The 22,538-nt window shown below is 61.4% G+C and overlaps 1 protein-coding gene across 2 annotated transcripts; it reads right to left on the bottom strand.

The window, feature by feature from the left end:
- Window positions 1-1,363: 1,363 nt before the first annotated feature.
- On the bottom strand, window positions 1,364-22,018 carry NDRG4 (NDRG family member 4). Of its 2 annotated transcripts, XM_075040600.1 has the most exons (17): window positions 21,815-22,018; window positions 17,849-17,940; window positions 17,320-17,364; window positions 10,204-10,309; window positions 8,823-8,943; window positions 8,488-8,550; window positions 8,221-8,281; window positions 7,823-7,909; window positions 7,669-7,725; window positions 7,187-7,290; window positions 6,595-6,651; window positions 6,446-6,497; window positions 5,665-5,712; window positions 5,388-5,423; window positions 5,142-5,193; window positions 4,442-4,480; window positions 1,364-3,796 (listed from the first exon to the last, which is right to left on the bottom strand). In XM_075040600.1, exons 1-17 carry the CDS (start codon window positions 21,849-21,851, stop codon window positions 3,642-3,644), a joined length of 1,212 nt encoding a protein of 403 aa, XP_074896701.1. In that variant the 5' UTR covers window positions 21,852-22,018; the 3' UTR covers window positions 1,364-3,641. The 2 variants fall into 2 exon arrangements, with proteins under 2 accessions (XP_074896701.1, XP_074896702.1); XM_075040601.1 differs by lacking the exon at window positions 4,442-4,480.
- Window positions 22,019-22,538: the final 520 nt, after the last annotated feature.

The raw sequence follows: 22,538 nt of genomic DNA, 5'->3' as shown, positions 1-22,538 counted from the left end.
AGAGCACAGCTGTCCCAGGCTGCCGACATAGCCAGTGGGCACATTCGGTGGGCAGTATGACGACCCCATTTTGTGCTGTGGGACAGGAGGATGTACTGGCTGACATGGTACATCATGCAAACTGCTTTGTGTTGGACGCAGTGGGAGGAAGATAAACAGCCTTCTTTCGTAAGCAGGCAGTACCAGATAATTATTCACAATGGAGGCAATAATGGGCTAGTGGCATGGCACGAATTTCTGCCCATAGTCAAGTCCTCACATGGCCATTCCACTCCCAGCAGCTCAGCTATCCCAGCTGCAGCTGCCCTGACACCACAACAATGGTCTCCAGTCCTACAGCCAGGCAGAAGACAACCCATCCCAGCCCCACCAGGACTATTCCAGTCTTCCTCCACCCAGATGAGGCTCACCCAGGCAGGGGCTGGGGGTTCGGGCCAGCAGAGAGTGGGGCCCAAATAGACATCCCTGCCAGAGAATCCCAAGATCAGAGGAGGGAGAGCCCAATGCTGGAAAGAGAAAGAAGGGGCAGGAGGGAGGCCCCCAAAACCAAAGCAGAAGGACAAAGGGGCCAGCAAGAGAGGAGCCTCAAGGCTGGAGCAGGACAGAGGAAGAACCAAAGGCAGGGAAACCAGCAGAGCCCTCCAGCTGAACCAGCCAAGAAAGGCTCCCAGGCTGCCTGCCCACATCTCAGCTCAGCCTTGGCGGTTTGCACTCCATCCCCACGTGTCCAGGCTCTTCTCCACACACCCCAGGCAACCATGTGTGTGGACTACAGAGTCACTCTCCCTCCATGCCCTGGCTCTGGGACCCTCTTCAGGGACCGGGACCAGTACAAGGCAGACACTGACACACTGGAGCAGGGATGGGGCTAGGATGCAGGGAGGGGATCCTTCCCAGAGAGAGGGCTTCATGCACTTAGAAAGGGCTGTGGCCCATGACATTCAGACCTTGATAGGGAGACAAACAGGGAGCCTGCAGTCCTGGAAGACGACAGGGAGGCTGGATCTCCTGAGGACCCTGATGATCCCCAGAGTTGTGCAGCCACGCGTCTTTCCTCCCTCAGTGGACACCCCTTGGATCCAACCTCACTGGGCCACAACTGGCATCTTTCCAGTCTCCATCCACTTCCAAGATATGGGACACTCTGCTTATGGCTGCCCCAAAGCCAAAGCACCCCACAGCTCCCATCCACATGCACCCTGGGGTCCTGGGCTCCTCTCTGGTCCCCCTTTCCCAGCAGTGCAGCCCCTGGTGGGGTTGGTGGCCAAGGTGTGCCCCTTGTTCTCCCTGCCTGCCAGATCTCTGCAGGCAGGCCCAGGATGGGCTCAGACCCGTTTCCCTGCAGTATGTTAAAAAGAGCACAGCAGGTTCTTAACATCTTTATTAGTTTGTTGGTTTTTTTCCAACACAGTAAATCCTCTCTACAGCAACAAGTTAGTTAAATCCGGTTTACGTATTGCCGTCTCGTGAGTGCTGCAGCCTTGATGCCGCCATAATGAAACCAGGTTGCGCTCAGACTGAAAAATGCATTAAATTCCGCTGTGACCGGGAAAAAAGGAAAACCAACAAAAATCAAAAGAACAAACCACCAGGGAAAAGTAAACCAACCAACAAAACCAAGGTGAGGAACCAAAGGCGAGCACGGCCAGACCACCTCCAGCGGAACTACACAGCACCGCTTGGATGAGAATACAACGGGGGATGAACCCAAAAAGGTCAGGGACCGGACAAACCCTTATATATATTATGTATAGGTATTTATATATATATCATCTGGAAGGACACGCTGAGAAAACAAGAGATCGCAGCGGTATCTACAGTAAAAAGGAGCTACATAGCTTTCAGAGTCACACTGGGAAGGAAGCACACGGCAGAACAAAGTGGGGGACAAATGGGGACACTGGTGTTTCGGGGTGGCCATTCAATGTGGGAGGGGCTGGGTGGGGCACAGGTCTCGGGGCCAAAAGCCCTCATACACTCACTGGTAGCCCTGGGACACCTGTGCCCCTTGCTGGGCAGCAGGCACGGGGTCTGGGGGGCAAGTGCTTTTGGGGCGCTGGGTGGGACCTGCTCCCAGTGGGCTGGTTCTGCTCGTCCAGATGGTGGCACCCAGTGGGTCCCTTACAGGTCCCTGCTCGGGTTCCCCATGGACCACCCGCAAAGACCTGAGCACCCATCGCCAGAGCCAGGGGCTCCCTCACCCCAGGTGCAGGAGGAGCCGGGCTCTGCTGCTGGGGGGGCAGGCCAGGGGCAGCAGCAGAGGCTGGGTGGCCGATGGCGGGGTTACGCGATGACGCGGCTGTCCGTGCCGAGCGCGAGGGGCTGGATCCACCTGTAGCTGGTGGCCGGATGGGACCCCGCGGCTCAGGGGGAGCCAAGCCCTTGAGAGACACCCCGCTCAGTGCGCAGGCAAGATGCTGGGGAGGGAGTGGATTCGGGGGGGCCATGATGGCTCTGGCCAGCTCTGTGGGCAAAGCCAGCCTGTGGGCAGAGCCAGACACTGGGGTGCTCCCCACATTCCATGGGTCGCCCCACACTGCCAGCACCTTGCAGCGATGCACCCTGCAGGGCAGAGAGTGCTGAGGGCTCCCCAGCATTGCAGGGGAGGAGTGTCTCATCTTATTGCTAATGGCTCCACCGCAGCGACACCCACGGGCTGTGGCGAAACCGGAGGGGGGATTTGCCATGTGATGTCCCCAAAGCCGGTGGCCTCTGAGCCCTGGCGGCCTCAGCCCAAGAGCTGCGAGTGGAACTGCCGGTGTGGCAGGGACAGAGCAAGCCAGGGCACACAGCCCCCCTTCCCCCTCCGGTGCATTTCTGGTGGCAGGTGGCGATTGTCCTTCTTGCAACAAGGGACCAAGGAAGTGCCACCACGGGCGAGGGCATGGGCAGAGGCAGCGGGACACCCATGCCACCCTCCTGCCCTGATGGCTTCTGGAGCAGGGCTGAGCCCTCTACCCCTGCCCCGGGGCAGCCCTCAGGGTACATGACCAGGGCGAGAGGACAGTTTGGGGTGCAATTTCTCACAATGCTCAGCTGGCTCTGGGACACCAGGTCCTGGGTGTGCTGGGGGATCCCATGCTAGCTCTCCCCAGGGAGGGCCAGCAGGGAGAAATGGAAGCTGCATCCCCAGGGAAGGGCCCAGTGACCTCCCAGTGAGCACCACTCCCTGTTCCTGTCCTCCTTCTGGCTTGGCCAGCCGTCAGTTGACCTTGGGGGACCAATCTACCTTCTGTGTCCTCTCCACATCCTGCTGTTCTGCCCACAGCCTGCTGTCCTGCCCCATCGCACCATCCCGTCCCCATCTCAGCACCCCGTCCTGCTCCTTCATCCTGGCCCTGTCCCCCTACCACCCACCCTCCCAAGCCAGGGCCAAGCCAGTGCCAGGGAGGGTGAGGACCAATGCAGAACCACATGTGACTGCTGGACAAAGCCAGGAGCCGGAGCCAGGAGGCAGTGAAGTGAAGCCCCTCTCCTTCTCCGGTACCAGACAAAGGGATGAGGCCAACAGCAAAGAAGACAAATCGATCCCAAAGGAGCGAGGGCCCTGGTAGAGGATGTCCACGGGGCAGGTGGGTGCTGGCGGGATGCTGACGGATGGGAGATGGCTCTGGAGGAGACGTCGGCAGCGGGTGTGGACCTCAGCACGATACCTCCATGGTGTGGTTGATCTGCCCCATGGCCTCGGTGCTCTCCGAGTGGGTGCAGGCACGTGGGCGGGTGCCATCCACTGAGCTGGCGCTGGTGAGGGAGGCCGTGCGGGAGCGTGCCAGGCGGGTCATGCTGGCGGATGGCACTGCACGGGTACAGAGAGATGGCCAGGGTGCTCAACTCCCCCCAAAAGCCAGAAGGACCTGAGCCGACATTGCCTCACACAAGCAAAGCTGCCGGTCCCACTCCCTGATGCGAATGACCCCAGGCACAAGCTTGCAGCATGCGGTGCTGTGACAACATGAGCAGCTCCAGGCTGGCACGGGACAGCGGGGCAGGGATAGGGTGCCCTGGCACATGTGCCGGGCACATCTCCCAGGCATGTGACCACGGAGCACAAGGCAGTGGGGACCTCTGGCCGTCACACTGCAGAGAAGTGAGCCGGGATGGGAGCTCTCCTGGCTCCCCAGTGTGTGCAAGGAAGGTGACACCTTCCTCCAGCCAGGATGCCCAGCAGGCACAGCTCCTGGCTGGCTGGAGGAGAGCACAGTGGGCACACTGCCGAGACTGTGCCTGCATCGGGGGGGACTTCTCTGAATGCCCTTTCTCAGCCTCCAGACCCGGCTCAGGGTGCCATCTCAGGCAAAGTGGAGCAGGGCGGAGGGCACCTGGCTGGGGAAGGCCAGCCCCGCACCCAGGCTGCTCCCAAAGGTGCCCAGGCAGCTCGAGGGCACAGGCCAGGCGGGCACCATGCAGCAGCAGGCACGGGCCGAGCAGCACTGAGCGGTACCTGTGCTTCCACTCAGCCTCCGATCCTTCAGGTGGGCGACTGGCAGGGGTGGAGCGGGAGAAGGGCAGGGAGGGCAGAAAGAGAGCGTCAGCTGTGCTGGCCGCTCTGCGGGGCCAGGAGCCCCTGCCCAGCCCCACGTGTGCGTGCACACGGAACTGCACGTGTGCACACAGACCTGCACACACACAGACACACGTGCATGTGGACCTGCAAACACACACGTGTGTACGTGGACCTTCGCATGTGTGCACACACGGGTACGCACACAGACCTGCACAGACACGCATACACACACACGTGCCCACGGACCTACGCACACACATATGCACGCAGACTTGTGCACATGGACTCTGCACGTCTGTGTGCACAGACAGCCCCTGCTTGTGCATGCCCACAGACATGTAAGTGTGCGTGCATGCACAGAGATCCTGTCCACACACGTATGTACACACAGAGCCTTTGTACACACATCTGTGTGCACACAGAGCCTGCACGTCTGGCACCCCTACGAATGCACAGACAGACATCTTGCGCACCTGCACATACAACGCCACAGACGCACGTGCAGCTTTCCATCAGGACGGGCACGCGGGGGTGCCAGGCTTCTCTCCTGTGGCAGGGTCAGCACACGCACACACGGGCACACACACATGTGCACACACAGGCATGTGCCAGCCCCCTGCCCATCCCTGGCACTCACTGTAGCCCATGCCTTGCAGGAAGTACTTGAAGGCTTCGGTCAGCTTGCCAGGCTGCGGGGAGAGAGCACGCTGAGTTGAGGCAGCACCAGGGCCGAGATCCCCACTTAGCCCTGAGTTGCCTCTGGCAGCCCCTGCCAAAGACCCCTGTGCCCACCTCAGCCCATCCCCTGCTAGCCATGGACAGAACTCGTGCATGTCTCAGGGCCCAGTGTACCCAGTTAACTGGGGAAATTGTGAGGGCTCACCTGTGTGACCTGGGGCAGCCCACCGGAGTCAGCCATCTGCAGAGAGAAGGTCCTGCTTAGTACGGGAGGGTGCCTTTGCTGCCCACCCTGTCCCCTGGTACCTGCTTGCAGGATGCCACTGCTGGGGCCACACTGCTCTCCCCACCTGTCCCCAGTCCTGTGGCCAGGACGGGCCTCAAACGGGGAGAGGGGGACACCCTGCAACCCTGGGGCAGAGGGCAATGGGGCACTTCATGGGCAGGAGGGACCGCCCAGCTGCCCCCTGCCACCCGCCTACCTTCAGGAAGGTGGTGTTGGTGGGATCCAACTTGGAGTTACACTCCACCTGCAGGTGAGAGGGATGATATTAGCACCCTGGGGTGCCCTGAGCCTGGCAGAAGTTGCCCACGGGTACTGCCACTGGCCCATGGCACTCCAGCTGGCACATCCCACCCCAGCCAGGTGGAGATAGGGTGCTAGGCAAGCACTGAGCCTGCAGAACCACCATCCCTTGCCATGGGACAGAGGGGACCTTCCTCCTGCCAGGCAGCGTCTGGGCAAGGATGGGGGCTGGAAAGATAGGGGAGAGCGGCTGGTGAGGCATCCTGTGTGTCACACACGTGTACAAGCACACAAGTGTGCTCATGTGCATATGCACAGAGGTACATGTGCTGGAGGTGGGGGGTGTGTGCATGCAGTTACACATTATGTACAAATGTGGCCACCTGCACAGTACCTGAGGCTGATTGTGCAAGTGTGGACAACCATGTGGATGTGTGCAAGCACACGCATGTGCTAGCAGCTGTTTGGGTGCATATGGCCAAGCAGGGGGTGTGTCGACACATCAGAGCATGCATGTTGTGAGCACGTCTGGGCATATGAGGAAGGGGAGGTTTTCCAGGTGTGGCGACCATGCACAGATGCACATGCACACATGCTCACACGAGCAGGTAGGTTTGCACATCAGCACACTCCCGCACACAGGACCTCACGTGTGTCTGAGCAGGCAGTGAGCATGAGCACACCCACACGTGGGCACTGTCTGCATGCCACCCCGCAGGCACTACCCCATCACTCACCACCCCCTCTTCAGCAGGCGCATTGTCTCCGACCACCAGCATCACGGGGCAGCTGGAAGTGGGAGGAGGAAGGAGCACAGTCAGGGCTTGGCCTGGCTGGACTCCGCTGCCCTGGGACCCCCGCTATGCCACGCCAGTGCGACTCTTACCGCAGCGTCTTGGCATTGGGCACAGTCCCAGGCCGGTTGATGTCCAGGTCCCTGCGGCTGATGAAGGAAAAAGAGGGCCAGTGTGAGGCCATGGGCAGGTGCTGCCACCAATGCCATAGCACAAGAGCTGGGGCACTGCCAGCTCTGGAAAGCAGCACCCAGCCCCACTGTCCTGGCACCCTGTGGATGGAGGACCCCATGGCCATCTCTGCCATGACCCAAGCAGACCCTGCACCACGGGATGCAGAGTAGCAATGCTCCCAACCCCCTCTACACATGGGACAGCATCTCTGCCCCCTTCCCCAGGCCTGTGCCAGCACCCCGTGCAGGAGGAGACCAGGGGACGTGCACCCACAGCCATGGGCTCTGGGACATGGTAAGGCTCTAGCACAGGTGCCACCACTTCCACATCCCTGGCCAGCACTGGTGGCCAACTTTGCACTGCTGCCTGCCTGCACCGGAGGGTGATGGCAGCACCCAAAAGGGGTCAGGGCTCCCATGGTGCCCTCAGGGCCACCCACCAGCGCTGCAGCCCCTCACCCCGGCGCAGACAGGGGGCCAGCCTGTTGGCAGGGCCACCCGGGGTGCTCACCTGTTGTACATGTTGAGGAAGAGCTGGAGGTTGAACTGGTTCACCACACTGCCGATCTGCTGCCGGTAACTCTGCACCAGTTCTGTGTTGTTCACCAACTCTTCCTGTGCCAGCAGGAGATGAAGATCAGGGCAGGCGCTGCTGGGTGCCGTGGAGACACCCCGCTCCCCCAGGCCTGCCCATGCTGTGCCAGCAAGGGGGGCAGAGGAGGAGGGTGCTGGGCAATGCAGCTGGGCACAGTGGTGCTGCAAGCAGCACACCCAGGCAGGACACGGGCATGAGTCGCACACTCATCAAGGCTAATCCCCGGATCAGGCAGGAGGGATGCAGGCAGGGCTTGGCTAATTCCATCCCTGGGCATGGGGCAGGTCCAGTGGCACTGTGGCACCCGGCAGGCAGGGCAGGGCACAGCCCGGGTGACCCGGTTGGGATGCTGGGTAGGGGGCTGGTGGCAGGGGGCCGGCAGGATGCGCAGCCCTTACCTGGCTGAACAGGTGGGACAGGACAGTGTCCGGCAGTGTGCTGGTGAGGCCAGAGAGCTGCGGAGGGAGCACAAGAGAGTTACAGCTCCGCCGTGGCTGGTTCATGCCCCAGGGAGCTGCCAGGGACGGGACGGGGGGTCGGGGCCCTGCTCACCTTGGCAGCTGCCCAGTCAATCCAGCCTTTGCCGTTGGGGTCGATGTTCATGAGGACCAGTCCTTCGACCAGGTCGGGGAAGATGAGCTGCAGTGAGCAAGAGGGGTGACGCTCAGCAGGAAGGGGAGACTGAGGGGCAGCCCCCCACCAGCACCACTGCCCACTGCACAGGCATTGCACGGGGTTGACATGGCCCTGTCCTGGGAGCAATGGGAGACCTGTGGCAAGACTGCCTGGCTACCATGGCCACAGCACTGCCATCCTGGCGCCCCGGCCCTCCAGGAACCTTCACAGCAGCACAGCCTGCCAAGGGGCATCAGCTCCTACTCTTCCCCATGCCCCGGGCTGACAGCAGGTACAGTCAGCTCAGGGCCAGCCCACTCCAGCCCCAGGCTCACCGCAAACTTGGCCAGCACGTAGGCTCCTGCCCCAACACCAATCCCGATCACGTACTTGAACCTGGAAAGCAGAGAGGTGCATATGGAGGGACAGTGGGTGCCAGCGTGGGTTGCCTGGGGCACTGCTCCACCCACAGTTTGGGGCACAAGAAGACATGCAGGGTGCCAGCTTACAGGGACAATTCCCCCAGCCCCAAACCCTTGCCTCCTGCCCACCTCCCTGCCCAGCACCCTCAGCCAGCAGCCATGGAGGAGAGGCTGACTCACCCGAAATGCTGCACCACGCTGGGTAACATGGCAGCCAGCTGGTCCATTGATGGGTACTGGTACCTGCGGCACAGGGAGGCACAGGACAGCGGTTATGGGACCCACGCAGAGTGGGAAGGCTGGGACAGGGCAGCTGGGCTGCCGAAAGTGGGCAGGGAAATGCCACCCACCTGCAAACCACCCCATTGACCACCCTGGGCCAGTCGGCTGCCACAGGCTTTGATACAGTTCAGAGAGACCCACAGGCAGGGCATTACTGCCCAAGCAGTGACAACCCAGTGGGCAGGGAGGTGACATCCCGGCAGGCAGAGTGAGCCCCCAAAGCTGGCACCTACCCCTGAGGGAACTGCGAGGCTCCTGCCTGCTGGCCCGGCGCATCCACATGGCACACCACAAAGTGCTTTGTGATCTCCTGCATGTCCTCGTAGTTGAAGAAGGTGTTGAAGCAAAGCTTGTCTGTCAAAGGGCAGGCAGGGATCAGAGACGAAACACCCCAGCACGGGGGCCTGGTGGGCCAGGGGAGCATGGAGAGAGGTTGCCTGCCCTCCCACTGCCCTTCAGCCGGGAGGTGACATGCCATCAAAGCCCTCCTATCCCTTTCCCTCCAGGCTCCTTGACCCTACAGCAGAGACCACAGCCACTGTTAGCAAGGTCTGCATCCCTACTGGTGTTGGGAGGCATGGGGATGGACGGACACAGCCAGGAGGACGAGGAGTTTGGGTGAGCCTCGTCTTCTTGGAGGGATGGGGCTGGGGGATGCAAAGCCCGGAGCTGCAGGACCACCCAGCAGGCAGTGGGATTAGCAGCTCAGAGTGTTATCAGCCCTATCTAAAATTCCCAGAAAGGGCTCAAGCAAACATGGGATTTGAGAAATGGCTGCAAATGTCCCTGCTTGGAAACAGTCAAAGAAACAGCCTCAGCACTGCTGTGGACGGGCTACCACCATTGCAGCAGGATATAGCCATTGCCGGGGCTTGGAGGATGCTGCCACCCATGGCATCGGTGCTGGGCCATCCCTCCCAAAACATGGGGGTAAGGCAGGTTGTAAGGTCCATTGCAACCAACATGATGCATCCCTGGACACAAGAGTGCTGCTGTGATGGAGAGGCGGTTCACGTAGCATGCCAGTGACTCAGCCTCAGCCGCCAGTGGAAGGGGAGATGATTCTCCCTGCTCACAGGGCACTGGGCATCCTGGCTTACCCAGGGGGCACAGCCTGGGCAAGAGGTCTGGGGTGCAGGTCCAAGGCTGCAGGCTAACAGAGAGCACAGCATCCCCAAATCCAGAGTCCCGGCTCAGCATCCCTCTTTCCCTGCCCCTCAGGGTCCCTTCTTCCCTGCTATTCCCTGTCACCTTCGGCCCCCTCCATGCCCTGCTGCCAGCCAGGTCCATGCTCTGAATACCAGCAGGCTGGCAGCGGCGGCGGGGACTGACCCAGCATCCCCCACATCCCATCCCTGCCTGGCGTGAGTGGGTGGACACGGGGTGGGCAAGAACTCCTGGCTGTGCCTGGCCCAGGCTTTGGGTTTGGCTGAGCATCCAAACCCTCCTGGTGCTTTCAGATGCCGGGGGAGACCCAATGCAGCCTGGGGACCCTCCATGGGAAGAGGCAAATAAGCTGAGCCAGGGGCTTTGGCCGACATCCTGGCACCCTGTGCAGCCCCAGGCTTGCTCCCGCCTGCCCCTGCGCCCCATGGCCCAGGGACCAGCACTCACGGTTGAGGCCCACATCGTGGTATGTCAGGATGGCCGGGCGATTTCCCTTCGGTGAGCCCCGGATGACCACGTGCAGCAGCCCGTAGGGGGTCTCAATGTCATGTTCCTGGGGGAACAGGAGAGATGGGGTGACACCTGCCTGCCCCAAGACATCCTCTCCTGCCCTGTCATCCCACCCCTCACCACTGCTTCTCCACGTGGCTGGGTGTCATGGGAGCACAAGGGAAGGAGGAGCAGCCATCATGGGAAAAACCCCAGCTTTGGGCATCTCAGCGGTGACAGAAGGCAGGACAAATCACATACAAATGCTCCCAGCCTCCACTGACCTGGCTTCCTGGGAAGGGAAGGGAGGGGAAGGGAAGGGAAGGAAAGGGAAGGGAAGGGAAGGGAAGGGAAGGGAAGGGAAGGGAAGGGAAGGGAAGGGAAGGGAAGGGAAGGGAAGGGAAAAGGAGGGAAGGGAAGGGAAGGGAAGGGAAGGGAAGGGAAGGGAAGGGAAGGGAAGGGAAGGGAAGGGAAGGGAAGGGAAGGGAAGGGAAGGGAAGGGAAGGGAAGGGAAGGGAAGGGAAGGGAAGGGAAGGGAAGGGAAGGGAAGGGAAGGGAAGGGAAGGGAAGGGAAGGGAAGGGAAGGGAAGGGAAGGGAAGGGAAGGGAAGGGAAGGGAAGGGAAGGGAAGGGAAGGGAATGAAGGAAGGACTTGGAATAGGATAACAGGATTTAGGATTGGACAGGTGTATCATGGGATGGTATCAAGGGATAAAGGTTTGGGATGGGATGGGATGATCTAAGAGGGCTTGGGAGAGGAGGATTGAAGGACAGGACAGGTGGACCACAGGATGGGACAGGAGATCTTTGAGGGCCTGAGACCGAGGGATTTTTGGCAACAGGGTGGGGGATCACAGCATGGCCTAGCTGGCCTGGATTCGCTGTGCCTGGGACAAACAGGCAGAGGTCAGACCCTGGACACCACCCCAGGAAATGCTGCAGCCTGATTCCAAAATGACAGCTAAAGTAACTTTAAAATCCCTTGGTCTGAAATGGCTGTGCCCCCATACAGAGACCAAGACTGCCCCGTGCCTCAGTTTCCCTGGCTGGGAGGGCTCCAGCCTCACCTTCACAGCCATTGTCCCCAGCCAGCAAGGGAAACTGAGGCTGCATTCCCAGGTGCTGACCAACGCATTGCCTAGGGACCAGGGATCCCCTCCAGATGCCCATGCCTGCCAGCCAGCCCAGTGGCAGTGACCTCGAAGCTGGGATCTGGCGGGTGCAGGAGCATCGCACGCCGAGCAGGGCTGGGCAGGGGATGCTGGCAAGGTGCCCAACCGGCACAGTCCTCGGTGCGGGTACTGGCAGCCCCATGGATGGACTAGAGGGAGGGGAGCGGGTACAGGGATGCTCCCGTGGGCTGCACACTGCCAAGGACTCTGAAGGACACGGGCCTCAGGTGGGAGGAACCGCATGAGGACAGGATCTCCTCACTGCAGTGCCTCCCCTCACTGAGATCCACTGTCCCCGGGGGGACGCAGCGCCCGAGGGCAGCTCAAGGGCTCTGTGGAGACAGTGCTCGGCTCCCCAAGGGCACGCTGTCCCCAGCCCTCATCAGCTGTCCTTCCGCTCCCCGGGGCTGTATCAGGCAGCAGGCGATGAGCAGGGACATTGCCCTGCAACAATGCATGGGGAAACTGAGGCAGAGGAAGGGCCTGACCCCACGTCACAGAGCAGGAGGCATCCATGTGGTCTGATCCTGGGCACAGGGCTGCCTCCTTGCCATCACCATGCCCACAGTCCCCATCACAGCCCCAACAGCTCAGTCTCCAACCCTACCCCAAAATCACACGCCCAAGGTGGCAGCTCCTTCCCCAGCACTGCCACCACCCCCCAAACGCACGGCAGGCACATCCCTGCTCGTGGTGCAGCCTCTGCAGCATCGCTGGGTACGACAGCCCTGCCCTTTGCCGCAGGGATGCTCACTGAGGAGGAGAGGCTCGGGATGCAGGGGATGCAGGCAGCGAGGCGGGGGGGGGGCAGTGACAACCCATGGCCCCAGCGAGGAGGGGTGCGGGCGTCACAGCACCCATAGCTGCCTGAGAGACCCCAGCCCTGTCCAGGTTACCCGCTCGCCACTGCAGTGCTCCCACCTCGCTCACCCCCCTCCACACTAGCCTGTTGCCATCGGATATTGCCATCAGCGCAGAGGCCAGAAGGCATCCAAAGGATTGCTTCAAAACAGCAAGAGACCCTCTCCCTCTACAACTCTGGGGGTGGGGAAGGGGCAGCACGCCTCCTCCCCCATCAGCAGTCAGCCCCAGCACAGCTCACAGCTGCTGCAGCTGCGCTCACTCACCCTCAGCCTCAGCACAGCATCTCTGCTGGGCTCGGGGAGGACATGCTCAAGGACAATGCGTCCCCGAAATCTGCGGCATGTCAGGGATGCGGCAGCGGGGCTTGGGGAAGGAACAGCTCCCCAGCAGCAGGTACCTCCCGGCAGCAACGCCTGCCTGGCCCATGCCAAGCCCTGCTGGGTGCAAAGCTCCAGCCTGGGTGAACAGGGGAGGTACTGGGGCAAAACTCCCTGGGAAGGGAGGGCAGCAAGCACAGGAATGGTGGTACCTACCCCATCCCAGCACTCAGGCATGGTGAGGAACCGGGTGGACGAGGCTGCGCAGGTAGGGTGGGCCGAGCACGGGGTCCTGGCGTGGGGCACAGCAGTGCAGCAGGCTGGGGCAAAGCAGAGCTCTGCGCTGGCTCAGCCCCTCACCTCGATTTATAGCGCAGCCCCAGCCCTGCGCTAAGCCCTCCCTCTCCCTTCCCCCTCGACGCGACGCGCAGCCCCGGCAGGTTTGGCCTCCATTGCGGGCAAGCGCTGCGATGGAGCCAGCACTCAGCCATTGGCTGCCACGGGAATTATTCATGCTCCAATTGGCCTCAAGCACCCTTGTTTATGAAGAAAAAACGTCTGGCACCGTGCGGTACCTGCTCCATCTTCCCTCCTTCGGCAAACCGAGACAGGCAGGGGTGCCAGGACAGGGTTGCACTCGCACCCCTTGCAACTCACACAGCAGCATCACGACAGAGCCCAGCAATGCTCCCCTGCACCCATCATGCACACACGTGTGACTCCGGCCCCACGCAAACATGCAGAATCATGCTTGAGCCTGCAGCCACCCAGACCAAGGCCCTGCAGCAACGCACATGCACCAGAAAGCACACCCACACCCACGAACAGACATGGGTACACAGTAAACACACAGGAGAAGGATGCAGCAGGCATGGTCCGCATACGCATGTGACCATGCGCATACATGCACAGGAACACGTACCAATACAGACACACAGGGGCCAGGCAAAACCATGTCTCCCCACGTCTGTGCACACAAACTTTGGAAAAAAAAATACAATGACCCATGCTGAAGCACATGCACCCCACAAAATGCTTGCGCATACCCACATGGGGTTGGCCCCTGTGTGTCTGTATGGCTACATGTTCCTGTGCATGTATGTGCATGGTAACGTGCATATAAGGAACACACCTGCTGCATCCTTCTCCCACGTGCTTAGCGTGTATGCCATGGCCATCACTCATGCCCATGGATGCACAACAACCTGCACACACACAGAACCTTGTGCACAGAGGGGCACGTGCATGTACACATGTGAAAACTGCCTGGGTACCTGTGTTTTACCCAGTAGCACAGTCATCCCGCCTGCTGCGGGATGCTGGCACGCAGGGGATATGCAGGATTTAGCCCCAGTCTGGACGTCACCGGTGGCAAGTAAATAAGGCAGGAGGAAAGACAACCCAGCAGTGCTGAGGGGTTGGATCCTGTCCCTGGGCCGACGCATGCTGTATGCACGCGCACATGCATGTGTATTCCCACGCGTGCAGGCAGATGGTTTCTGCCCTGATTCCAATGAGGCTTCACGAGAGGGTGAGTCCATCTGCCTGCAGCTCGCACCCACAGACGGCCTTGTGCTGCCAAGGCCCCAGAAGCCCTGCTGGGAGGCTCTGGGTGCCTTCCCCCTGCACCCTGACCACCCCTGCCCAGCCCAGCACCACTCTCCAGCTCGGCACAACTGGCACCTGAGCCGCTCCAGCACACAAAGCTCGGCAATCATGGATGGCGAGAGAGTCCTGCGGTCCCTCCAGCGCCTGCCCAAAGGGGCTGGAGAGCCACGTGGCAGTGCTGGACCAGGGCAGCATCCAGCAGGGACCCTCCAGCCTCCCTGCCCACCACAGGGATGCTCCGTGCCAGCTGGAGCCTGCCATCACCTCCGTATCATCCCCACCCCGGCAGCTCACCACAGCTTGCTTCCTCCATGCCCTGGCACGCACCGCAGCCATGGGCAGAGGTGGTCCAGCTGCTGTCACCAGCACATGCACGGGGGCTTCCCCACATGGCAAAGCCCCATGTCCTTGGCTTCACCCAGCAGGCTCGTTCCTGTGGAGTCTCTGATGTCTAATAAGAGGGCTGAGTGACTTTTCCCTGCGGAGAGCCCTTTCCTTGACCTGGACAAATGATCACCCAGAGCTGGTGGGGAGCCAGTGAAAGGAGTGTCCTGCAAACAAGTCAGGGTTGGGCAGCCAGCGGCTCTGGACATGGGAGAAAGGACAGACAGACAGGCAGGCAGAGGGACAGCATCCACCTTGCCTCTACCAGAGGCTTTCCTCTGCACTGCTTTGTCCTACAGGGAGCTCATACTCAAGCCTAGAGAGATGCATCTCTGCTAACGAAGGACCATGTGTGAGAGGGAAGCCCTGCTCCCAGGTGGTTCCTGGCACAGGGACAAAGCCGTTCGCGGATCTGGGTGTCATTTTTGCTTTCCTCAGCCCTGTTGCCTGTGGAGCCAAAGAGTACAAGCAGCCACAGCCTCCAGGAAAAAGCAAGAGATGCAGAGGGGCATGAGCAGGCAAAAAAAGACAGAAGGTGGCAAAATAGAGGGGAGGAGGGGTGGAAAAGCTGAGGTGAAGTAAGACGTGAATGCAAAAGGGCAGCAGGGAGATGGGAGGGCTGAGCAAGGCTGGCTCCACTTGAATGGCATCAGATGGCATCGCCACCCTATTGGCTACTAGCCCATCCACTTGGCGGGTGGCCCAGACCTCCAGCAGGGCCAGGGCGCCCAGGTCTCAGGGCAGAGGCACCTGCCGCCCCTGCACTCCTGCACCTTGGCCTATGCCAGCAGCCCCAAGGGCTTTACTTCGGTGGGCAGCAGCAGTGGGGGGTCCCTGCTCCCCCAGCCAGGCCACAGCATCTTGGCAAGGGAGCAGCGACTGGCTCTGGGGAGGAGCAGAGGGACAGTGAAGAGAAGCTGGGGGCTGGATTGAATTACCCAAGAAGATGAGCCTAGAAAATGGGGCAAGATCTCCCCGAGGAAGGGCAGGCAGCCCCCAGCCTTTGCAGGAAACCAACCTGCAAAGCGCTGGGGGGCGGGGAAGGAGGGGGTTGCCCCAACACAGCCTGGGAAGCTCATCCCATCTCCACCCTGAGACTCTTGGAAGGGAACCAAGAGGGCACAGGGCCTGGCTGGCTTGGGAAAAGCCACCTTGATCCTTGCCCAGTTCATTTTTTTTATGTACTGAGGGCATGCAGGTGCATCACTGTGGCATTTGCCGTCTGGAACCGCTCCACCTGGGCACCACTGGGGACACAGTTCAGCGTCACCATGGGCCAATCCCTGAAATACTGGCATGCAAAGATTGTCCTAGGAGAGTCATTGCTCTTTAACATCCCCTGCATGCCAACCAAGCCCTGCCCCAGCACAGCTGAGTGAGAGCCATAATGGTGCCTGTGGCACTACTGGGAGCTCTGGGCAGCCTGCCACTGCTGCCTCCCTCTTCTTCCTTGCCTTCCTCTCCCTCCTCGCCCTCACTTCAGTGACACCAGGAGGTTTGGTTTCTTCTCCAGTGGTCAACAGGGACCCTGAGCAAGCAGAGCAAGGAGCAGCCCAGACCCGCACAGCCTGCTTCTCCCCGCCCCAGCATCTCACCAGCTTTGGAGCTGCTGGGAAGGGCGGCATTTCTTTTCCACCACTGCCATTTTTGAATAATTTTGTGGCCTCCAAGAGGGCCACCAGAATTCTACCCTGTGAACCACAGCAGCTGCTGCCCAGCATCCTGACAAAAGTCCTTGCTTCCTGACCGGCTGCACGCTGCCACCCACACAGGTGATGGAGACAGCCCCAAAAGCCTCGGCACTGCCTTGGGTCTGCCAAAATGGGGACCTGGGCTCCCCTGCCCCTCTCCCAGGATGAATGAAATCCAGATTTATTTTATCCTTGCAACTGCTGCTGTTTCAGCCAGCACCACCCAAGCCCACACTCCTGGCAGTCCCAGCCACTGGCAAAGCAGCAACATACAAGCTGAAGTCGGTCACTGGTGTCCCCTGGGAGGGGGGATGCTTTGGGAGAGGGACAGGCAGCGAGCTGGGGTCTGGCAGCCCCACTACCCTCCCTCCCCATCTACCGGCACCCTGGTCTCTGCAGGGGGAACCTGGTGTGGGATGAGCTCGGGCAGAGGTGTGAGAGCCATGAAGACCAACACAGGAGCCAGGCAGGACCTGAGCCCCTGCGAGCCCCAAGGCCATGTCATGGGGTTCCTCCAGAGAGGCGAAATGGAGGTACAAGGTGGGCAGGTGCCAGCCCGGGCAGCAGAGGGGCCCTGCTCTCCAAGAGAGGTGGGTGGTATGGGGAGGCAATGCCCCAGCCCTCCAAAAAAGAAAGAGGCTTTCAAACATCTTTATGTAAGCAGGGAGCTGGCATCACCCGGGAAACCATTGCCATAGCAATGGTAGAGGAGCTGGAAAAGCAGCTCGGCCTTCCTGAGAAGAAATCGCCTGCTTTAAAGAGGTTTTGTCCCAGGCCCATCGCCAAGTGCCCGCCAGCCACATCTGAGCACCAACACAGAGCATGCCTGGCAGTGACACCCCCCCCCGTCCCCTCCTGCCGGGGACCACGATGGACGTGCAGCCCCATGCGCAGACACCGACCAGGCACTGCGACCCCATGGAAGGGGGGGACAGCAACACCCCTGGGTCCGCTCAGTGCCCTGCAGCATTCCCCAGCCGCAGGCTGCTGTTCCACGTCGGACCCAGAGGTGGGGGGCACCCCTCATGGCTGGTCCTACCTTCCAGTCCGTGTCCACAGCAGAGAGGAAGACATCCGAGTTCTCCTGGGGAGAGAAGGAGCCGTTAGGGACAGAGACATCCCCCCGCCATCCCTCACTCCTGTGGTGCCCTCCTCCCACCCAACTCCTGAAGTCCCCTGATACCACAAGCACCCACTCCCTGGGGCAGCACTGGCTGCAGGAGGACACGATGCCCACACATGTGCACACATACACGCACATCTACAATACCCGCACACATGCGCATGCACTACCTGCACGTGTGCACACACACAAGTGTGTATTAGCATGTATGTGCAACATCTTCACACACATACATCATCACACCAAACCAGAACCGGTGCTCACCCATGCATGTGCATCGATACCAGCACACGTCTGCACACACATGCACTGAATACCAACACATGGGCACACACGTGTACCCAATATCAGCACACACACCCCCCACACACAAGCTCCCACTTAAGCACCCACGTCCTGGCACCCCACGTGCAGGAGCTGGAGCCAGTGCAGTCACCAGACTCACCAGCTCGGCGTCCTGGCCCCGCAGCAGTGGCTTCTCCTCGGTGAAGCGCAGCTCATGCAGCCCTGCCATGGTCATCTCCTGCAGCAGCAGCCCTGCCCAGGGCAAGGGAGATGTCAGCGCTCCTGGGGACCTGACTTGGGTCCCTTCGCCCCAGGCCCCTCGAGCCTCCCACTCCCTCCTCATGGGGACGGGACCCAAATCATCACTCCACCCATCTACCACGGGGACTTGGTGCTTCAGCTTGTCTGGAGGCCACAGCGAGCCCCTCCGCTGGGAGCTGGAAGCATGCAGGGGGCAGGCAGTGCCTGGAGGAGCTCGGCTCCCAGCTCCCACCCAGGTCCAGGTCTCCCAGTTAAGGACAGACCTGTCTCCAAGGCATGGTCTTAGGCAAACTGGGAGACCAACCTGGTCTGTCCATGCCAGTCGCCCCTGTAAGCACTCAATCCAGGGCAAGAGCATCCCAATTCCCACCCCAGCTTCCAGCATCAGTCAGAGAGAGAAAATCCAATGTTTTGGCTGGTTTTAGGCTGCAGACAGATACAGGTGGGAGAAAGGAAGATCTCCCTGCACAGCCAGAATGAGGTGAGATGTTTGTCAGCCGTGCTGGGAGGCAGAGGGATGCTCTGAGCAGCAGGGGAGCAGAGAGACAGCCTGAAGTTTGTATTGCAATGATGGGAGAAAACAAAATGTGAAGCCTTGACTCCTAAGCTCTTCTCCTTGCCTGCGAAGCAGGTGCTGGCCAGCTGGCAGCTCAGACCCAGCGCTTGCAGGGACAGACTTCACCATGGAGCTGCCATTCAGCAGAGGTATGAGACTGGATGCTGCTGACCAGGGCACCAGGATTTCGTACCCCCCCCAACGCCAGCACCTCCAAAAACACCCACAGGCACGAGCCCAGCTTAGAAAGCAGAGGGCAGCAAGGGGATGCCTGTGCCCCTAGCAGCTGGCTGCACACAGAAGGTGACAGACAAGGGGGACACGGGACAATCCAGGCTCCCCTGCGTATAGATGGGGTGGGTAACTGGCAGGTCCCAGTGCAAGGGGATTATTTGCGCTCAGGCAGGATCCAGTCCTCAGGCGTTCGCCTTTGCAGCCTCTGTTTCCACCCCTTCCCCAAGGCCAAGCCTTCGGAGGACTTGTTGCTGCTCTGAATGGGCCAGCACCAGTCCCACATCCCTTCCACTGGCTACCCACTCTTTGCAATCTCCCTGGAGATACCGGGGGTGATAAGGGACCACGCTAGCACAGCAGCAGGCACAGACCCCAGTCTATTCACAGCCTTGGCCAAGCCTGCTCCACTTTGTCCACCTTCAAACCTGGGTCAACCCAGGTTGTCCATGTGGAAAGGCCAAGCAATGCCACGAGCATTGCAAGGCCACCAGGAGTACGGGAGCTGGTCATAAACTCCCCTCCAAAGCTGGCTTTTGCTCATCCAACTGGGTTTTCCATTCAAAAACCAAGCAGGCTATGCCACCTGGCTGCTTTCTGCAGACACCGCACTTCGCTTTGCTCCTTGGGAGCCATCCAACAAACCAGAACTGTTTGGAGGGAGAAACACCACCATGAAGCCTCCCGGCACTCTCCTGGCACCCAGCATCGGGGGTCTCCGTGTCACCCCCTGCACAGAGGGTCCCGCTGCACCAGGGGCCGCGCAAAACTCCAGCGGGAAGAGGTGCCAACAGCCCCACAGAGAGGCACACGTCTGGGGCACGCTGCTCCAGGCTGGGCTGCTGCTGGGGAAATGGCTTTCCACAAGGGGATAGTCCTCGCCTGCAGCCCACCAGCACAGCCGAGATGATGCAGCCTGCAGAGCCACCAACCGAGCAACCCCGCGATCCCCTGGGGCATGATCCCAGGGTTAAAAAATGGGAGGAAAATCAGCCTCACCGGTAGCTGGGTCTGGAAGAAAGCAGGAGCGTCCCACGCTGACCACACCAACCCACTGTGTGGCCGCAGCCCCGGGGTGGCTGGGAACAGCACTTAGTGTACGGTGAATGCCTTTATTAATTAAAGCCTCCAGCTAGTATGGGAGGGAGGGTGGCTGAGCAATGAGGAAAGGCCCTGTGACCTTGCTTGCGTGGTGGGGGGGAAAGCTGGCTCAGAAGGGACGTGGCAGAGCCCTGTGCCAATCAGCATCCTCAGTGCAGGATGGATGGTCACCTAAAGTGGTGCTGAGCGCAGGAATGGAGGAGGGATCGGCATGTCAGGGACTCCCATGGGCGCAACAGCCTGCGAGCAGGATCACAGCCGTGCTGCCAGCTTCCCGTGGGTGCTCTGCTTCCCATGGCACTCCAAAGGTACCCTCGTCCCTGCTCCTGCCAGCACAGCAGTGGGGCTGTGGGTAGCGTCACCCAGCCTGGTGGGCCACTGTCACTGCGGAGGGCTGGTGAGGAAGCCATGGCTCCAGGTCTCCCAGCCAAAACAATTTGGCTTCCATCACACACCGGGGCACGTGGCTGGCAGCGAGCCCTTTTCACTCCAGCTTGCCCCAATGCTCCCCAACAGCACCCATCCCCAGGGTGCCGCCCCAAGCGCACCCATCTCTGCTCCCACTCTGCCTTCCCACTGCGGTGCCACCATTTCCTGGGCACAGCTGGCACACGCCTCCTCCCTAATCCCATATCAGTCCCAAACCCAGCACGACATTAATGCTCTGTTTGGGACTAGTGCTCTGCCCTGCCGGGGCCCTGGCACTGCATATATAGACAGGGATGGAAACAGCCACGTTGGCTTACGTTCCTCAGGGATCTGCAGTCCAGTGTTGGCTTATTGGAGGAGAACCAGCGCATGGCAAGGAAATACACTATCATCATTATTATTGTTATTATTATCATCATCATCACCATGAGGCTGTGGAAAGGGTTTAACACCGGGCAGTGTGCCTGGTCAGAAGGCAGGGGTCCCTCGGACGACCCACCAGCCTCACAGGAGTCTCCTCACTGACCACCTGTGTCCTGCCCTGGCGCAGACGTGGCACCCACGGGATGTCAGCACGGATTCTCCGGGCTGAGCAGCGCGCGACAGAGGGAAGCAATTCTGGAGGAGCAAGGGCTGGTCCCTGCCAGGCAGCGAAGCCAAGGCCACCTCCAGCGAGGCAGGGAGAGGGAGGAAAGGAACCTGCAGCCCAGTCCGAGACATGGAAGCATGCCCACAGCATCGTCCCCCGAGCAGGACCGCTAAGGACCCGCGATGAAGTGGAGGAAAACCCCAGTGTGACACAGCCTGGGCCACCTCCCGCCCTGCCAGTGCAGGATAAACACCCACAGTTTTCTCTGTCCCCATGGGGGGGCACAGCTCTGCACCCCAGCAGCCCCCACAAACCAGCCTAACAGTGCGGTCCAACTGGGGAGCGCAGGAGCGGACAGGCCACAGCGCAAGACCCGCCAGTGCCACCGATGCAGGGGTTGAGCATCCCGGGTTCGGGGGGCGGTGGCAGCAGCGGGGGGGCTCTGCTGGGGTGCAGGCTGTCTCGCAGTGGCTGTTGCTAAGAGCAACCTCCTCCCCAGCCCCAGCCCCATCCTCGGGGCACCCAGGCGGCGGGGAGAATCCCAGGGGAAGCTGGCGGAGGAGCAGGCGCTGAAGGGATGCTCCAGCAGTCCCACAGGCACACACCCCCCGCCGCGACCCTGGCTGTCTGCTTGGCGGACCCCCGTGCCAGGATGCTGCCCCCCCCCCCCCAGCACCATCAGGCTGGGCTTCCCCCGCTGCAGCCCTGGCACCTCCTCAGGCATCACCTCCCGCACCCCCAAAAGCATCGTTCCCCCCAGCAGCCCATCCCTGGGCGAGAAGAGGCAACGGCGGGGGCAGGGGGGGCAGCCCCATCTCCTAGGCAGGGGCTGAAGGCTCTTCCCCCCCGCCCCGGCCCCAAGCCCATCTCGCCAGCGCCCCGCTCCTCCCAGCCTCGCCCCCCCGCCGTCCCCAGCACGCCCGGGGAGGGGGAGCGGGGGCGGCCGGGCCCGGCCGTACCTGTCAGCAGCTCGATCTTGTGCCGGAGCACCTTCATGCCGGGGCGGCGGGTCCCGGCGCCGCCGGCGGGCGGGGCGGAGCGGAGCGGAGCGGAGCGGAGCGGAGGGAGGGGGCGGCGGCGGCCGCGGGCCCCGGCGCGGGGAGCGAGTGGAGCCGGTGCCGGTGCCGGTGCCGGTGCCGGGGCGAGGCGCTCAGGGCGGCGCAGGGGCGAGGCTGGGCACGGCCCCCGCCGGGCCGGTTCCTCCCCTCGCCGGGGCCCGAGGGGAGGGGACGGGGCCGGGAACGGGGCCGGCGCCGGGGGGGGGCTCCAGGAGGACAATGGGCCCGGGCCGGGGCTGGGGGAGGAGGGGATTACAGGGGAGATGGAGCGCTGCTGGGGGGTTACACGGGAGACGGAGCGCTGCCGGGGGGGTTCCAGGGGAGATGGAGCGCTGCCGGGGGGATACACGGGAGATGGAGCACTGCCGGGGGGGTTCCAGGGGAGATGGAGCGCTGCCGGGGGGGTTGCAGGGGAGATGGAGCCCTGCCGGGGGGGTTACACGGGAGATGGAGCGCTGCTGTGGGGATTACAGGGGAGATGGAGCGCTGCTGGGGGGTTACACGGGAGATGGAGTGCTGCCGGGGGGGTTACACGGGAGACGGAGTGCTGCCGGGGGGGTTCCAGGGGAGATGGAGCACTGCCGGGGGGGTTCCAGGGGAGATGGAGCCCTGCCGGGGGGGTTAC

Source organism: Buteo buteo, chromosome 11, assembly GCF_964188355.1.
Source record: "Buteo buteo chromosome 11, bButBut1.hap1.1, whole genome shotgun sequence".
Lineage (NCBI taxonomy): Eukaryota > Metazoa > Chordata > Aves > Accipitriformes > Accipitridae > Buteo > Buteo buteo.
Note: the sequence above shows the minus strand (reverse complement) of the source record. Positions and strands in the feature narration are given on the sequence as shown.

Excerpts from the sequence above, each read along its gene's own strand:
- NDRG4 (XM_075040600.1), bottom strand. The coding sequence starts at position 21,851 with ATGAAGGTGCTCCGGCACAAGATCGAGCTGCTGACAG. Across the intron at positions 8,944-10,203 it reads CCACGATGTGGGCCTCAACC|ACAAGCTTTGCTTCAACACC; the intron begins GTGAGTGCTGGT and ends GCCCTTTGACAG. Across the intron at positions 5,194-5,387 it reads GGCTGCCCCAGGTCACACAG|CCTGGCAAGCTGACCGAAGC; the intron begins GTGAGCCCTCAC and ends CTCTCCCCGCAG.